The 19,959-nt window shown below is 39.4% G+C and overlaps 1 protein-coding gene across 1 annotated transcript; it reads right to left on the minus strand.

Annotated features, from left to right (window-relative positions):
• Positions 1 to 222: 222 nt before the first annotated feature.
• LOC121873568 (GATA zinc finger domain-containing protein 4-like) lies at positions 223 to 633 on the minus strand. Its single transcript, XM_042377212.1, has one exon. It carries the CDS (start codon positions 631 to 633, stop codon positions 223 to 225), a length of 411 nt encoding a protein of 136 aa, XP_042233146.1.
• Positions 634 to 19,959: the final 19,326 nt, after the last annotated feature.

Genomic DNA, 19,959 nt, shown 5'->3' on the forward strand with positions numbered 1-19,959 from the left:
TGTAACACCACTAGCACCAGCACAGCTAGGGAGGTCCTGAGTCACCCGTAAGTGGCAGTTAGTGGCGGGAAGGGGCAATACAATTGTGTATTTAGGTGTAGTGGCCAGTAAGTTACCAAGGCTCCTGGAGGCGATCATCACGGCCACACCAGCAGGAGTTTGAACCTTACGTCCACGCGTCGATAAGGCGAGAGTAAAGTGCTATACCACAATGGGCAGGTGTTATGATAAGGCTCTGGTGTAGTTGTTCTTCAGTGGTCTGGTGTAGTGGTCGTTGTTCTTCAGTGGTCTGGTGTAGTGGTCGTTGTTCTTCAGTGGTCTGGTGTAGTGGTCGTTGTTCTTCAGTGGTCTGGTGTAGTGGTCGTTGTTCTTCAGTGGTCTGGTGTAGTGGTCGTTGTTCTTCAGTGGTCTGGTGTAGTGGTCGTTGTTCTTCAGTGGTCTGGTGTAGTGGTCGTTGTTCTTCAGTGGTCTGGTGTAGTGGTCGTTGTTCTTCAGTGGTCTGGTGTAGTGGTCGTTGTTCTTCAGTGGTCTGGTGCAGTGGTCGTTATTCTTCAGTGGTCTGGTGTAGTGGTCGTTGTTCTTCAGTGGTCTGGTGTAGTGGTCGAGAACATAACTTGTACTGAAAGAGCCCATGAGTCGAACCACGGAGCCCTGATGTTCACTCGACCACCGGACTCCCCATAGATGCTTAAATCAATAGGTTGTAATTATTTAAGTAACGTGAAGCTCTGTAATCATGTCACTAACAGGTGTATAATCTAGATATTAATTGGTGTGAAATCAAGCAGGTAATTAGTGTGTATGCGTCAGTGATATAATCCTCTCTCTCTCTCTCTCTCTCTCTCTCTCTCTCTCTCTCTCTCTCTCTATGTTTACAGCGGAACATGTGGAGGAGCCGCTATAGGGTCATTCTCGTTATGGGTCTCATACGGTGAAAACAACCTTTATTACCAGTGGAAAATTACAATAAGTTAAATAAGGTTACTGTAACACGCTGTATAAGTTACTATACGAGGGAAACATTATGAGAATGAATGACAATAATACAGTAGGTGGTATGGCATCCTATTTATAGTTTCTTATCTTGTCTATTGTGGGACTATAAAAGTGTTAGGTGGGATCATCTCAAGATTACACACCTCTTCTTATTTCCCCTGATGAGTAAATGCCTAAATGCCAAATTAACCTAACCTGACTCGGAGGTTTTACATACTATAGACAACACACACACACACACACACACACACACACACTCTTATTCTTTCTAAGTTACATTTTCTTCCTTAATACAAGAAGAAGAAAAACAGTGGCCAGAGCTGCAGGTGTTTTCTTGGTCCAACACAAAACCTCCATAAATTCTGGCGGACTTTACAGTAAGGTTACGAGTTTGTTTGTACAAATCTGACGCTCTGGTAATACTGTGACCAAACACAATATATCACGGTATACACACACACACACACACACACGCGCGCACACACACGCACACACACACTAGCGTAGCGTCATGGGCAACAAAGCAAAGTGTAATGCAGAGCTCTCATCACCACCTTCTGCCTCCTCCTTTTTACTTGTATGTATGTATGTATGTATGTATGTATGTATGTATGTATGTATGTATATATGTATGTAACCAATCCCACACAACCACCACCACCCATGATAACAACGCCTCCCTTACCGCTGGCCTGGACATCGTGGGCAAAAGATAATTACATTTACATAATTATAACATTCAGAATCATAAAAAAAAATATATAAACAAATTTGAGTCTCAATACACATCAATACAAGTCATGGCAGTATCATGGTGACCGTGACATTGGGGCGTGTCTGTGTGGAAATGTACATTATATATATAAATTTACTTTTATCGTCTGTGTGCTATAGAAACAACTTTGTATATATTATAATTGACTGATCTGTGACTGTTGTTTTTATTCTATTATAAGAAATAAACGCACACATGTGATCATAACATCACTGAGTGGGCTTATGCTGATATTACAGGCGCCATAGATCCTCAGCAATTTGGTAATATGAAAACTTCCTCCATCACTCACTGTCTTGTCAGCTTTCTCGACTACATATACCGCCATCTGTAAAAACGAAAAACGTCTGTAGCTGTCGCCTTCATTGACTTCACCAAGGCATTTGACCTAGTCGACCACAATTTAATCATCAACAAAGCTATCGACCTCGGGTTTCGAAGAAGTCTTATACCATGTCTTACAGACTTCCTCAGAAACCAACGCCAAGCTGTACGCTTCCGTGGGGCTGTCTCCACCTTTCAGCTACTCACCTGTGGCGTCCCCCAAGGCACCAACATGGGACCACTATGCTTCCTTATGCTCATCAATGATGTCCTAAGAGAAACCCCTGCTCGCTGGAAATATGTCGACGACTCCACCATTGGGATCAGTGTCAACAAATCTGCTCCCGAATATACCGCCCTTCAGGATTTATTGAATAGTCTCCAAAACTGGGTCACCAACAACCACGTCACCATCAACCATACCAAGACCATGGTTATGCACATCAATCTCTCCTCCGACGTTGTCCCACCCCTTTCCATCACTTTAGGTCCCAACACACTCCAGGTTGTAGATTCCACTAAGCTGCTCGGCGTCACCATAGACAACAAACTAAATTGGAAACCACTCGTCAGTGAAGTTGTCAAATCCTCCAGTTCGACACCACAACCGCATCCAGCCCACACGAGCACGAACTGATCGCTATAAGAACAGCCCGGTCCCAACCATTGTAAAAATTATCAATAACTTGTAATCAACAAGTGTATTCATTCCCAGTCAATCTTACTTTTTGCACTGTCACTATGTTGAAATGCTCTGTAGTTTGAGCTTCTCCCACCTAATTATTATATATCACATTTGTATCACTCATGTTACTTGTATATTATTTGTAAATCAAGAGACCCATTCCCCAATTATGTAACTGTATATTTTCAGCCTTCCGGCTGCCATGCTTTTTCAATAAACAGTTAATTATTATTATTATTATTATTATTATTATTATTATTATTTATTCGAGTTAACTCTTCCCTCACGCCCAGGTAAAATAATACAAGTAAACAAAATTGGAAAACAAAACCCCAAAACAAAATAAAAACAAGCACATATAAAAAACAATTAAACCGAATAAAACAGGAAACAAAACAATACAAGAAAACAAAAACAAACAAACATTAGCCATGGTATAAAACCCAACCAAAATAATGGGCACAGGTAAATCAAGGTAAAATATATCATACATTATAAATTCATACACACATTGACATATGAGAGGTCCAGGTAATGTACCCATAATGGCGCTTTACATAATATTTGTATTTTATGTAACATGGTACAGTATTTGTAACTCGTTTCCTGTAACAACAAAATGTAGTTAGTTTTAATGAGACGCTGAACTGGACCCAATATTTTATTATGGCTGTATAAGAGATTATTGGCACGGGTCCATAATTCATGAGCAATGTACACACACACACACACACACACGACACTAACATTACTGAGCCTGTGTGTGTGTGTGTGTGTGTGTGTGTGTGTGTGTGTGGTAACTGACCTAGTCTCACAGCTACTATACAACATTAAACACAGATCTTTATAATGAGAGAACACACTGGCATAACCTTACTGCTGTATAAACAAAAAAATCAACATTCAACAATAAAATTTTTATTCAAAACAAAACTAAAAAACAAACCAATCTTTTTTATTTTGATATTTTGTGTTTACAAAAATTTGACAAAAATGTAGATCACATTTGGACTCGTTATTTACATACAGAATCACAATTAATTGGAGGTAAACTTGGAAAAATACATTACCTGTGTTTGTGTGTGATAATGAGATGATTAATATATACGTAAATATTTGGTGGACACAAATGGAACAACACTAACGCCATTAGTGAAATTAATGGTTCGGGTACATAAGGCATCACATGAACAGTAAATGAATAATAAAAATACACATGAAAATGCAAAAAAAATTATGATGATAATAATAATAATAATAATAATAATAATAACAATAATAATAATAATAACAATAATAATAATAATAATAACAATAACAACAACAATAATAATAATAATAATAATAATAACAATAATAACAATAATAATAATAATAATAATAATAATAATAATAATAATAATAATAATAGTAATAATAATAATAATAATAATAACAATAATAATAACAATAATAATAATAATAATAATAATAATAATAATAATAATAATAATATAATAATATTAATAATAATAATGTTAATAAGAAAGTAATAACAATAATAATAATAATAATAATAATGTAATAATAATACATAATAATAATAATAATAATAATAATAATAATAATAATAATAATAATAATAATAATAATAACTAGCAAGTCTATGGATTTGAGAGCACCCACATTCAACCGCCAACACTATCATCAATACTACTACTTTTTTTACCATCAATAATACTACTTTTTTCTTTTTACCACTACTACTACTACTACCACTACTAATAATAATAATAATAATAATAATAATAATAATAATAATAATAATAATAATAATAAGAAACGCAAAATCCCCAAAAAATCTCCAGCCAAGAAACGAAAATCCAGAACTTCAATTAATAAATAACGCAAAACACCCCTACAAAAATCCTCAAACAGTCAAGAAGGTAAAAACTTTGATAAATCGAAAGTGGCAAATCGAGGAATAAAAAAAGCTAAGTACTCTGAGCTTCAGAAGGATAAAGAGGATGAATTTATAACTCCTTATTTGTCTTCATCAACTCTGCCTAGATGAAGGTTTTTCTCGGCTGATTGTGAAGTGCTAATGGTGCTGAGGTGGCCTTCCCAGGGACTTAATGCGTCCTGGCAAAATAATACGATACTTTGTGCAGGAAGGGGATAGGTGGCTGAGGAGAGTGAGTGAGTGGGTGGCTGGGTGGGTGGGTGAGTGGGTGGGTGGGTGGGTGGATAGGTGCGTAAAGTCAGGGAAGGTGTAAAGATTGTAATGAGATTGCAGTAAGGGTCAGTGATGGTTAGTGAAGGTGTAGTAAGGGTGGAATGAGGGTGTAAAGGTGTAGTGAGGATGATGTGAGGGTGAGTGAGGGTGTAGTGAGGGTGTAGTGAAGGTGAGGATGAGTCTAATAAAAAAAACATATAAAACAAACAAACACAGACTTTTTTTTACATTTATTAAGGAAACAATGACAAAGTGACACTGATGCGGAGGGGGATAATAATATGTAAATTATGACCTTCCTATGTAAGTAACACTTGTTTACATGATGTGATGTGTGTTTAATTTTATTATGGATATTATTTGCATTACGTTTGTTATTGTCTAATGATTATTTTATATTTGTTATCTATATTTTGTAGAGTTTAACACCATGGGATAGTAAGCTACACCCAACTGTGAATAACGGGAACTATGCGTTACAGGTGAGGAACTGAGGGCGGTCGAGTGTAGGAAGGTTGAGTGGGGATGAAGGAGGAGGAATCTGGTGGTAAACAACATGGCTGACAAGAGAAGGAAGGAAAAATCTGGTGGTAAACAACATGGCTGACAGGAGAAGGAAGGCAAAAAATCTGGTGGTAAACAACATGGCTGACAGGAGAAGGAAGGAAAAAATCTGGTGGTAAACAACATGGCTGACAAGAGAAGGAAGGAAAAATCTGGTGGTAAACAACATGGCTGACAGGAGAAGGAAGGCAAAAAATCTGGTGGTAAACAACATGGCTGACAGGAGAAGGAAGGAAAAAATCTGGTGGTAAACAACATGGCTGACTTTGTTTTCTGGTGGTAAACAACATGGCTGACAGGAGAAGGAAGGAAAAAATCTGGTGGTAAACAACATGGCTGACTTTGTTTTTAAATCAGTTCAATATTCATAGCTCATTATAACAACTGAAAACAAACTCATTTACATACTAATTACCTCCCTTTGTTTAACAGTAATTAATAAACAAATGAACCTTGTGACCAATTTCTCTCACTTCTTTCCTCTAAATGATGTTAATACTTGTCTGATACTAAGTTACGCCATCGCTAACACATTATAACGAAGCAACGAAATAGTTAATATATTGTTCATTACATTCCATCACCTTCCTGAACTTCATAGTGTGTTAATGTGCTTTAATGTCAGTGGTGGTTCTTCAAATTTCGTAATAACAAAAATAGTTTATTATCAAGATGTAAAATAATTATGCCGTCATACGTATCATAATAATTACTGAGCATAAGAGTTTGTTCACGATATAACGGCAGGAGTTGTAGTGTAAGCCTTCTTGTGTTGTGTGAAGATAACAGTGGCAACACAACACGACACAGATCACAGAGGAACTCATATAATACACTTCTTGTATCAGTATATCATGAATTACGCCTCACACTGTCCTACATTAAGAGAACAAACATTATAATATTCGCTTTATAATTTACAGTATTCAAGAGGAGAGTTTCTGGCGTCCATCTCGTTTATAAAATATTCTGATAAAAAAAACCCCACAATTTCCCGCCATATTTCTCACACTCACGAAATACAACGTTAAATGTCAGGCTAAACCATCAAGGGGAAAAGAGCCTCTAAATTATGTTGTAAGTTTAATAGAAAAAAAAAAGCTTGAAACTACAAAGTGAATAAAAAAATTATATTTTTTTCTAGTTTCACGCACATATCTGATACGTGCTATTAACTATTAATTAATCTGCATTCTTTCACTTCAATGATTACAATAAAAACTAATTTCTGATATAATAATCTCCCTCCCAGAAAGTTACATACAGCAGCCACCATAATGTAAAGAATATGTACGTATATTTATATTTTTATTATCATCATTACTTGTCAAGGTCAGATTAATTAAATTTTATCTCGTACATAAACGTTAAGTGAAAAATTACCGAAAAATAGCCGTGTGATCATTAAGCTAAAACACACGCATCAGCTCACCGTGTTTAGTTATCATTGTAATAATAAGGTCACGGTAGGCATAGTTTTTCTCAATAATAACATCCATAGTGGTCAAATGGTCCCCAGTACTATCAGGTCTAAATCTTACGGGGCCCTCAGCTAAATAAGGGAAACAAGCCAAACCTAATTAACATAATCTAACCCAAACAATATAGATTGGACCCCGGTAAGACTGGGCCCCGGTAAGACTGGGCCCCGGTAAGACTGGGCCCCGGCAAGATTGGGCCCCAGTAAGATTGGGCCTCGGCAAGACTGGGCCCCGGTAAGATTGGGCTCCGGTAAGATTGGGCCCCGGCAAGACTGGGCCCCGGTAAGATTGGGCCCCGGCAAGATTGGGCCCCGGTAAGATTGGGCCCCGGCAAGAGTGGATACTGGTAAGACTGGATACTGGTAAGACTGGGTACTGGTAAGACTGGGCCATGTTAAGACTGGATAAGGTTGAAATAAGGAACACACATACAAACATATCCACTAAAGCTGACGGATAAGAACGACGAATTTGCTGACCCGTGATATAAAACTGTTAACTGTGTGTTAAGAGGTAAAGTGCACGACCTACACTCAAATAACTGTTAACTGTGTAATGAGAAGAACACGAGGCATCATAGACCAGAGGAGATCAGTGTATGACAAAATGGAACTTGATTGCAGTATAGAGGTAGCATGCTAAGGAATGACGAGTGTTGGTACTGAGAGAGAGAGAGAGAGAGAGAGAGAGAGAGAGAGAGAGAGAGAGAGAGAGAGAGCATCGTAACAACAGGGGGAGGAATACCTTAAGTCGCTGGAAATCTTCAAGAAAAGGTTAAAATATTTCAACACTTTCTTTGGTAACTTTTATAAACTCGTTTCTCTCTGACTGTCACCTGAGTGTCACCTGGACAGACAAGAAGGGCAAGTTTGGCGTCTTGTTTAGATATTTCTTCCTGTGAATCTTTGTTTTTTGTTCTTATTAAACAAAGTAAATAAGATTATCTGAAGAAGTATTAAAACTTTTAGTCTCTAATATATTTATCGAAATCGAAGTGTTGGGGGAGAAATAGACCAAAATCTAACCTAATCTAACTTGATCCAACCGAACTTAACCTAACCTAAACCTAATCTAACTTAACGTAACCGAAATTAAACTCATTTAACCTAACCTAAACCTAATCTAATTTAACCTAACCAAACTTAACGAAAGGAAATATATACCTAGCCAAAGTTAATCTAAACCAACAATCAAATTTAACCTAATCAAACTACACTTTATTTAACTCCACCTACAAGTAACCAGACCATTAGAACAGGTGTACACTGAGACTTTCCTCCACCAGAACTGTGTGTCATTGCAACTCGACATCAGACTTGTTCACCAGACATAATGATTAAAGCTATAGATCAGACTGGCTCCTGTTAGAAGTATCAACTCTGCTTAACCTGTGATTACTGAGCTGAGGGGAGGGGAGGGCTTGGGGAGGAAGAGAGGGGAGAAAGAGGGGGAGTGGGGGAGCTTTGATCATTAACCAACTAACAACTCGTACATAGTTAAGAGACACAGTTAGATGCTCGTACGGCCATTAACCCCTGAGATCTCTTTCCAAAGTGCTTGTTGGGTCGTTATTTTTATGATACGAGATGCCAGGAATACTTAATAGGTCGTAAAGTTGACTTACGATCTGCAAAGCTATTTACCAGGTCATAATCTTTAACCTGAGATATCCCGGAGTATTAACCCAATGAATGACGAAAAGTGAATATTAACCTTTCCTCCCATTGTGACATGTTCTCAGTGAAGCCTCGATAATAGTCACTAAAGACTCTATACTCATTGAAGCATTTATAAGACTCTTGAAGCATCATAGATCATCAGGTTCAGTAAGGTAATCCTTTCATCATACCGTTTGATATTATATTTCTACCCACCTTTAATGTATGGCAGTGTGTGTGTGTGTGTGTGTGTGTGTGTGTGTGTGTGTGTGTGTGTGTGTGTGTAATTGCCTTTCAATGTTGGCAGTAACGGGTGGTCAGAAAATGTGAAAGTATATGGAAATGATGTCGAGAGAGAGAGAGAGAGAGAGAGAGCCATTATTACCTTAATACAGTGTGACAGTAAGTGTTGGCAAGTGATGATGTGTGATAGTGATACAGTGTGATGGTGAGTAATGGTGATAATCTTTCTTTCTCTCTCTCTCTCTCTCTCTCTCTTTCCTTATGTTCTCTTATTCTAAATTTTCTTTCATTTTCTCTCCCCATGTTTCCTCTCTCTCTTGTTACCCCTCTTCTTTACGTCTTCTTCCTCCTATCCCATTTCCTTATCTTCCTGTCGTCTTTCATTCTTCCTTCCTCCCTTCCGTCCCTTACCAACACTTTCTTTCTCTCTTTCCCCTCTCCTTTTCCCCTCAATTTCCCTTCTTATTTATCCCTTCCATTCCGTTCTGTTATCTTCCTGTTTCTCTCTATTCCTTCATTTTTCTTTCTTTGTGTTGAGATAAATATGATAATTTCGTACTTATATAACCAGGTGGAGCCTTATAGTACGAGGTGGAGACTTATAGTACAAGATGGAGCCTTATAGTACAAGATGGAGCCTTATAGTACGAGATGGAGCCTTATAGTACGAGATGGAGCCTTATAGTACGAGATGGAGCCTTATAGTACGAGATGGAGCCTTATAGTACGAGATGGAGCCTTATAGTACAAGATGGAGCCTTATAGTACAAGATGGAGCCTTATAGTACGAGATGGAGCCTTATAGTACGAGATGGAGCCTTATAATACAAGATGGAGCCTTATAGTACGAGATGGAGCCTTATAGTACAAGATGGAGCCTTATAGTACGCAGATGGAGGCCTTATAGTACAGATAGTACGAGATGGAATATATAGTACAAAGATGGAGCCTTATAGTACCAAGATGGAGCCTTATAGTATAAGATGGAGCCTTATAGGCTGAGATGGGCATATAGTACGAGATGGAGCCTTATATTCAGGTAGGCATATAATTACGAGATGAGCCTTATAGTACAAGATTGAGGCCCTTATAGTAGATGGAGCCTTACTCATTGCAGATGGAGCCTTATAGTACGAGATGGGAGCCTTGCAACGTGATGGAGCCTTATAGTACAAGGTGAGCCTTATAATTTTTGAGATGGAATATATTTTGAGATGGAGCCTTATAGTACAAGATGGAGACTTATAGTACGAGGTGGATTATAGTACAAGATGGAGCCTTATAGTACAAGATGGAGTTATAGTACGAGATGGAGCCTTATAGTACGAGATGGAGCCTTATAGTACGAAGGAGCCTTATAGTACAAGAGGAGCCTTATAGTACAAGATGGAGCATTATAGTACGAGATGGAGCCTTAAAGTACAAAATGGAGCCTTATAACACAACATAGAACTTTATAGTACAAGATGGAGCCTTATAGTACAAGATGGAGCCTTATAGTACAAGATGGAGCCTTATAGTACAAGATGGAGCCTTATAGTACAAGATGGAGCCTTATAGTACAAGATGGAGCCTTATAGTACAAGATGGAGCCTTAAATCAGAAGACAGACTTTTACCACAATATAAAAGTCTTATAGTATCGGAAGGTGATATATGAGAGATGCTTCCTGTGGTTCTGGACAATGGCTGTCACATAACACACACACACACACACACACACACACACACACACACACACACACACAAACTATAAATTATTCAAGAAGTAAAAACATAAAAGAGTCTGAGAAACCAATGACTTATATATATCCAAGACGTCTTTCATATCTTTCACTTGGATTCAATAACATTTTTGACATAGTGTGTGATATCTCTGGTGTTTTGAGGTCCACGGGGAGACTTGTGGTTGGAGGGGGAGGGGGAATGGGAGGGGAGAGGGGGGGTAGAGGCTGTGGAGTAGAGGGAGGGTTTAGAGGAAGAGGAGAAGGAGAAGGAAGTGTAGTGGAAATGCAGAGAGGTATTGAGAAGGTGGAGGAGGGGGAGGGCATCGAGGAAGAGGAGGAGTGGTTATGGAAGAGGGAAGTGGAGAGGAGAGGAGGGGTTGTGGAATAGAGAGGAGGAGGAAGGGTTATGGAAGAGGGAAGTGGAGTAGGAGGAGATGAAGGAGGTAGGTGGAGATGTTCGGGGTACTTGGTTCTAACTACAGGAGCGAACATAAACACCTGTAGAGTTCTGTAGGTTCTTATTAACGGAAATATACAAGGGTGCGCTTACAAGCGCGGGTAGTCCTTACACTCCTATAGGGTCAACTGACCTCACTCTGACCTCTCAGGCGACATGTGGTAAGTGGTACATTAGCAGCTTCCAGATGTCGCCAGGCACATTTATCTAAGCGTGTGGTGACATGAAACAGGGGCATTGCCACACGCTACTGACTAGAGAAATAATGTGTATATATAGAGTACATACATGGTATACATACAACATACATAACATACATACAGTAGGAGGGAGAGGTAAAAAAATATATATATTGTACTCTTACGCCTCCAACATAGTCCTACAAAACACAGACTGAAACCTGGAAGCAATATTTGTACAGGTCACGGCAGGTCACCCCAGGGAGCTCAGGTCACGCCAGGTCACTCCGGGGAGCTCAGGTCAAGGCAGGTCACCCCGGGGAGCTCACACGCTGGTGGAGGTGACGCTGTTATAAACGGCTAGGTGCCAGAACATAAACTGACAATATTTAGTGTTTATTGTTCTATAAACTGTTCAAACTGCTTAGCATCATCAGCGGACGTGAACAGTAGCGACATCTATAACAACGTAAAAAATAATGAAAGGATTTGTGTATTGTGATGTAACGTGAACTGGTCCGTATCTCAGCGTTGAAGAGCCATTACAGAGGTGTTATGTCTCGTTACCAGGACTGTCACGACCCACCAGTAACAAACACCTGTTATTGCCTCATATCATAACAGTTTTGTGTGTGCTACTTCCTACATTAACACTCAACCTAGTGCTTTTACGAGACTACCATAGTGAGGTAAAGGCTGTCTAACTCAGCTATAGAGGGAGTGACACACACACGCACACACTTGCACACACACACACATGTAAATAGTATACACACAGTCGAAAAAAAAATTGTAAATCAAATAATTAAAAAAGTGCTGACCCGACAACTACTGTTCATATAGGTCAACATAAGCAGAAATCCTGAAGCACAATTTTTGAAAATGATCTTGTCCTTTCCAATTGCTGGCTTTGCTAATTCCATTACAATTTGCTCTGTATGCTAGCCACTTTAGGCTTCCTGAAAGCCGTACACCATGTTTTACCTTCGTAGAAATATAACTTGCCAAAGAATATAAGTCCCAGTCATCATTTACAGGTTATACCAGGTGAAGTAGCACAATGTAATGATAATTTGTGTCCCGAAATCTACCTGTGCATCGAACACGACCATAGTCACCTTCCTCTAGTTGTCTGCCATTTCTGTCGGGCTTATGCATGTTTACACACACACACACACACACACACACACACACACACAGGCTTATACATGTCTACACACACACACACACACATATATCCCTACGTGTGAAGTACAGTACCCGCCACGTCATCAAGGTACTAAACCACATTTCACTTTTGTTACTGATAATATCATATCAATATACAGGTTAAAGTTCTCAGGATCATTAAATCCAACCGGAGTCAGACACTCCCAGTATCATTCGTTTAAGAGACCTCTAATAGCGACCAATGACCTAACCAACTAACCCATTGGAGCATCTCTTACCAATCCATTTACACTGCAGCACTCCTACCACACCACACCACACCACACCGGAATTTAAGAAAATGTTCAGCCATATGTTCAAATACCGTTAACGGGCATTACTAAGCAAGAAAAAACGTTTAAGAGCCGCTAATGGTTGTCCCGGAGTAAGGGTGAAACGCTGGGGTGTCTCTCAGCATCGCTTATTGTACTGAACTTGACCTTATAAGTGTATACTTCCGCAACTTATAAGTGAGTACTGCCGCAGTTTATAAGTGTGTGCTGCCGCAGCTTACAAGTGTGTACTGCCGCAGCTTAGAACTGAAGGTATGTGCGTTGGTGCGTAGGTGTTTCTTAACGTAAATATACCTGTTACATACATACATACATACATAAATGGCAGTGAAGAAATAAGCAAATCATTGAACAGCTACTTCTTATCAGTATTCACAGAGGAAATTCGCGATGAAATTCCAGAGGTGGAACTGATATTTAAAGGAAAGGAAGAAAGAAATTAAAGAATATCACTATCAGAAAAGAGGATGTTCTTAAGAAGATAAATAAACTAAAGAAGACAAAATCCCCAGGGCTGGATGAAATTTTCCCTCGAGCCTTGAAAGAGTGTAGGGAACAGATTAGTGGACCCCTCGTAAACTTATTTACAAAATCATTAGAAACCGGAGTTGTGCCAGACTTGTGGAAACAGACAAATGTTGTACCCATATTCAAAAAGGGAGACAGAGCATCAGCGTCAAATTACCGGCCGATCAGTTTGACGTCAGTAGTGGGGAAATTTCTTGAATCAATTATAGCAGATAACATCCGATCGCATTTAGAGGAAAGCAAATTAATCTACAACTCTCAACATGGGTTTACAAAGGGAAAATCTTGTCTAACAAAATCTGCTGACATTTCTTAGGAAAGTCTTCGATGTAGTAGATAATGATGAAAATTACGATGTTATTTACTTAGACTTTAGCAAAGCATTTGGCAGAGTACCGCATCAGAGGCTTCTGAGAAAAATTAAGGCTCATGGCTCATTGGATAAAATCATGGCTCACCGATAGAACGCAGAGGGTCAGCGTAGATGGTGTTAAATCTGAGTGGGGTCGTGTAACCAGTGGGGTTCCCCAGGGGTCAGTACTAGGCCCACTCTTGTTCATAATCTACATACACGATCTAGATACTGGGATCAGCAGTGACATAAGCAAGTTTGCGGATGACACCAAAATAGGGCGGCAGATTAATTCAGGGCAGGATGCAAATGCATTACAGGAGGATCTAAATAAACTGCAGGGGTGGTCTGAAAAATGGCAAATGAAATTCAACACCAGCAAGTGCAGCGTACTTAATATTGGAAGAACAAATACTGTTAATGTATACAGCCTTAACAACATCAACCTAGAGAAGTCGACTTGTGAAAGAGACCTAGGGGTACTTGTAAGCCCGGACCTACGGCCTAGAAAACAGTGCGTTAATGTTCGAAATAAGGCAAACAGAGTATTGGATTTTATATCTAGAAGTGTAAGTAATAAGAGTGCAAAGGTCTTATTGCAACTATATCTTGCGCTAGTCAGGCCGCACCTCGATTATGCGGTTCAGTTCTGGTGCCCCTATTATAGAATGGATATCAATTCACTAGAGTCGGTGCAGCGAAGAATGACGAAAATGATTCAGGGACTTAGAAACCTTCCACATCAGAATAGGTTAAAGAAACTAAACTTGCATTCCCTAGAAAGACGAAGAGTGCGGGGAGATATGATAGAAGTATTCAAGTGGGTGAAAGGAATCAATAAAGGGAATATAGATAAAGTTCTTATAATATCCGAGCAGGATAGGACTCGGAATAACGGATTTAAGTTGGATAAGTTTAGGTTTAGGAGGGAGATAGGAAGGAACTGGTTTACAAATAGGGTGGTGGACGAGTGGAACAAGCTTAGCAACTTTGTAGTAAGTGCGGGAACGCTAGAAAGTTTCAAAAGGAGGCTAGATAGATTCATGGATAATGAGAGTGGTAGTAACTCTCGACAGGAGCTGCCATGCACAGGCCAACCGGCCTATTGCAGACTCCTTATTTTCTTATGTTCTTATGTTCTTATACATACATACATACATACATACATACATACTGTGCATATATAAAATAAATATTCATATATTCTCGTCAAGTCAATCTATCTTGTACCAAATTAATTAACAGACGCACACTCTCCCCGGCTGACATAACCTAAGCGCGTCCAGGGAGAGCGAAAAATAATCATAAATCCCACTGGGGAAAAAAATGTCCCCAAAACACGATAATATATTTCCTTTTTCTGCAGGTTGTTGGTCTCTGGGGAAATTTGGAGTGATAAATGACTTGCCTCACATTATAGAGAACTGATGAAAGAATTCCCCGCCAGGTGAGATAACCTGACCTTCTCTAATTAATGAAACCAACAGCCGCTCCTAATGGATATATTGTCTGAATTAGGGGAAAAGTATAAAAGTGAACAGCTCTGATTATCACCGGTTACACGTATTAAGGAAGGAAGGCGTGAGTGTATTAGCGCATTACTGTGTTATCTTGGAGCAGTGGTGGTAAGAGAGAGAGAGAGAGAGAGAGAGAGAGAGAGAGAGAGAGAGAGAGAGAGAGAGAGAGAGAGAGAGAGAGAGAGAGAGAGAGAGAGAGAGAGAGAGGAGAGAGAGAGAGAGAGAGAGAGAGAGAGAGAGAGAGAGAGAGAGAGAGAGAGAGAGAGAGAGAGAGAGAGAGAGAGAGAGAGATGAAAACATTACACAAACATCCCAAAATATTATGCAAATATACACAGAAAACACCTAAACACGTTATTTAATTCCTTATGTAAATTTAATGGTGAGTGTCCCGGGTAACTGTGTCATGGGTGATAATAGCCACAAAAATTATAATTAGCGAATACTGAAATAGTTGAGGTTGTCAGCTGTTGTGTTGTGTTGCGTAAAGTGTTGTTGTGTTGTGCTGTAAAGGGCTGTTTGTCGGCTACCGTCGTCACACTGTTGAATAATGAACAGGGAAATATAACTGTAACTAAGTAAAGGCTGTTACTAAAGCTGTGTTAGTGTGTTAGCTGTGTTACCTTGGCTGTGTTAATGTGTTAGCTGTGTTAATGAGTTAGCTGTATTAGTGTGTTGGCTGTTTTAGTGTGTTAGCTGTGTTACCTTGGCTGTGTTAATGTGTTAGCTGTGTTAATGTGTTAGCTGTATTAGTATGTTGGCTGTTTTAGTGTGTTAGCTGTGTTACCCTGGCTGTGTTATAGCTTCACCCTGTCAACAAGCGGCTAGACAGAGTAAACTGGTGCTCTTGGTGATGAGAAAATGGATCGTTTATACCCTGAGCAACGCACCTAGCTAAAGTGCAAGGGGAGTGGGGGGAGGAGGAGGGGTATGGGGAAGGGGTAGGGGAAAGGGGGAGGGAAGGAGAAAGGTAAAGAGAAGAGAGAAGGGAAGAAAAGGAAGAGGAAAACGAAGGGAAGGGGAAGGAGTAATCGGGAGATGGAAATAGGAAAGGCTGGGAGGAACGAGGAGATGAGAAGGATTGATGAGAGAGAGAGAGGAGATGGGAAAGAGGGAGAAAACAAGACGAAAAGGGAGAGAAAGGTGAAAGGGTTGGGAAAGAGGAGGAAAAGGGAAGGAGTTACTTGTCAGCCCTCGTCAGAACAATGCATTGTTTCAGTGCCCCTCCCTCCTTCCCCCCTCCCTTCCTCTCTCATATATTTCTACATAAAAAAAGTTAAATGTAGAAGATTGGTGTAGTAGAGTTGGACTTCCGTGTGGCTCCTACAGAACCACAGACACACATTATTTAGAGAAAACTGATATATTTAATATTAATTTATTCCTTTTCTTAGCCACAAGAGGTGAGGTGTGAAGAAGTTATAAATTCAGGCAGGTGAAGGAGACAGATGACTCCTCGTAAACAAGTAATGAGTTTCATACAACAACTAATAACAAATTTTATGATAAATGATTCATATATTAACATTTTTGAGCCTCACTTTTATGTTATTATTAGCCGCACCTTCCACACTAGTGATGTATACCACATCCGCGGAACAACCACATCAAATTCAACATCCGCACCTGAGGGAGGCTGATGTTGTGCAAATGTTTAATAAAAAATAATACTAAGATATAATTTGTGAGAAAATGGGTCAGTTCTAAAGATAAATTTAAATTTACATATTATCAATCTTATAAATTTATGCATGAACATACAGTACACGTCTGAAATCCAATATCCGGTACATCACTATTATATAATTATACTGTAGCTCTGATATTATTGGCGTAGTGAAGGCAGTCAAGTGTACTGTAGCTACACTGCCTTCCTGTGTACCCAAGTTTTAGTATTCAAGATCCGTTTACATTTTCACAGTCGTTGCAAATTACTAATTCCTTCTATTTCTAAATTGATATAAACATAGTGTAGGTGGGAAAAATTGCATAATGTATATTGTATTGTTTTCTAAGAAAATTTTAACATAATACAAAAATAAACCTTTGATATATATCATAAATAAGAGTTCCAACTGTACGATAATGTTATGCCTAAACTATTATTACTAAAGACATGAACGTTACATGTTATTTCTTTTATCCTCGCTAATATAGACAAGGTCGAGAACACATTTACATACAAATAGGAACATAAGTTTTATATATTGTTTCCATAACAACCGCCATACTGTGAACTGAACAGCTTCTGTTCACGTCTTGGCCATGTATAATGAAATGACCTTTTTACAAACTGCTTCTGAATTTCTGTCTACAAATATTTCTGAGAACTAGTGGAGTATGGGGCCTGTGTCCGCCTACTACAAGCCACCCCTCCCACCAGCACCCTCCTACCCCCACCCCCTCCCCTCTGCCTCCCCTCCCACCTCCCCCACCACCAACCTCCCCCACCACCAAGACTCCCACTGACACCTCCCCTCCACTAACACACCCTACCAGCATTCCCCCACTCCACCACTCTTTCTCCTCCACCCCCTCCCATGTACTGGTCTCCGGCGTGAGAGAAAGACCTTTATAAGAGCCAGGGAAGCAAGAGGCAATGAATTACACGATATTAGTCAGCCTTCTTTTATAGGGTTGAGCCGCTCTTCTTGATACACCCTCGCCAACTTTTCCCAACTCAATATCGTAAGCTTCACAGTAACTGGGCAATAAACTGCTGTATCAGATCTACACCAGTACGGACAGTCAATATCGTAAAACTCTGCCACATAGCCCAAGCATGCACCATCCTCCCCGGGCCGAGGAAGATAAAAATCCTACAACACTCTTAAAAGGATTCCTGGGCGATGGAAGACTATTTTATTTAGTAGCCGACGAATTTTTGTTGTGGTAAAGACTGAGATGGTGGAGAGTTAAGTCAGGCATTCCCCTCCTCTTCCCCCTCCACCCCCAGACGAGCAACAACACCTTGGATGGCAGGTTCGTATACACACTGGTCGTTGCTTCCTACAGTAACTTACTCTACCGTGTACAGTTGTCTCCCTCCCCCTCATGAACCTTACACACACACACACACACACACACACACACATCACGTCTGGACACGCTCACGGTGGTAAAAATACTAATGCACTATTCACGTAAGTTTCTCATTAGTCTTACAAATTAATTTACATTAAACGCTTCTCAACCTTGAAGTGAATTATGCAATCTTTTTTTCTTCTTAATTAGGAAGGTGACACGTGAGAGCCTGACAGGTGGGTAACTTTTAAGATTATTAAATATCATGGGAAAGTTTATAATTTTTCTGTATTAAAACTGAACACGATATAACAGGTGGAAATTTTTGTAATATTAAAACATGTATAATAATACAGTATGTCTGGCTGTGGTGTTTACCTGAGGAGATAATGTACTGTATAGCTCGCCTAGTGATCACTTCCTGTCATGTTACTACAACTTCTCTACGTCACAGAGAATAATAATAAAAAATATTTAAATTATGAGAACAAAAAAGGATAGATGAAAATTACAGAAATCCCTTTAAAACTGTTCACATCTTTATGCTGCTAAACTTTATTCTTTCACCGGAAAAAATCATGTTTTTTTTCACAACAATGAAAGAGGAAAGTAAAATTTGCAATTCATCTTTCCTTAAAATTATTCAATGGCCATAAACAATTTATTTACGTTTGATATTGTTTAATATTCAGATCCCGACTTGGTAAAATTCAGGATATGATATGCAGGAAAAAAATCATTTAACATGAGATTTTTTTTACATATTTTGGTGGTGGGTGAACGTGCAGTCAGTCAATTCCTGATTTCCATAATTTCATCTTTTAAACTAAAATTCATACACGTTGACTGAATATGAAACAAAAATGGAAACTGTTGAACTGAAATATTATTGTCAGCACAAGTTGTCAGTGTTAATGTTGACAGCACAAGTTGGCAGTCCTTGTGTTGTCAGCACAAGTTGGCAGTGTTAGTGTTGTCAGCACAAGTTGGCAGTCTTAGTTTTGTCAGCACAAGTTGTCAGTGTTAATGTTGACAGCACAAGTTGGCAGTCCTTGTGTTGTCAGCACAAGTTGGCAGTGTTAGTGTTGTCAGCACAAGTTGGCAGTCTTAGTTTTGTCAGCACAAGTTGTTGCCAGTGTCGATGTTGTCAGGATTAGTGTTAGGCGAAGCACAGTTACACAACACAACAAGTATACAACCCGCAACAGTTTGTATCACACAGAGAACACTTGCTTTCCAATAGCGGTACATAATTAATTGATCTCAAGTAATTAATGAGAGAGAGAGAATTGCTTACCCACTTACACACTCCTCCAGTTAACGACTGTCACAGCTCGACACTTCACTAATGACCAACATATTTTATATTCTCTACGTCTATCATAATGGCCACCTGCTGCTGCTAGTGTGGCCATATGTTCCCCTGTGACCACCTGATGCTGCTAGTAACCATATGTTCCCCTTGTGGCCACCAGTTGTTGTTAATGTGGCCATATGTTCTCCTAGTGGCCACCTGTTGTTAGTTTGGCCATATGCTCCCCCATTGGCCACCTGTTGTTAATAGTGTGGCCATATATGCTCCTGTGGCCACCAGTTATTGTTAGTTAGGTTAGGTTAAGTTAATGGACGTACGAAGACAAAAAAATCATGAGCAACATAATAATTTAGTTTACACTGGAGAACATTAATGACGAGCCGCTTGTCATCAATGAGGTGAAGGTAATCCACCTCAC

The sequence above is a fragment of the Homarus americanus genome, unplaced genomic scaffold (assembly GCF_018991925.1).
Source record: "Homarus americanus isolate GMGI-L3 unplaced genomic scaffold, GMGI_Hamer_2.0 scaffold30858, whole genome shotgun sequence".
Classification (NCBI taxonomy): domain Eukaryota; kingdom Metazoa; phylum Arthropoda; class Malacostraca; order Decapoda; family Nephropidae; genus Homarus; species Homarus americanus.

Excerpts from the sequence above, each read along its gene's own strand:
- LOC121873568 (XM_042377212.1), bottom strand. The coding sequence starts at position 633 with ATGGGCTCTTTCAGTACAAGTTATGTTCTCGACCACTACACCAGACCA.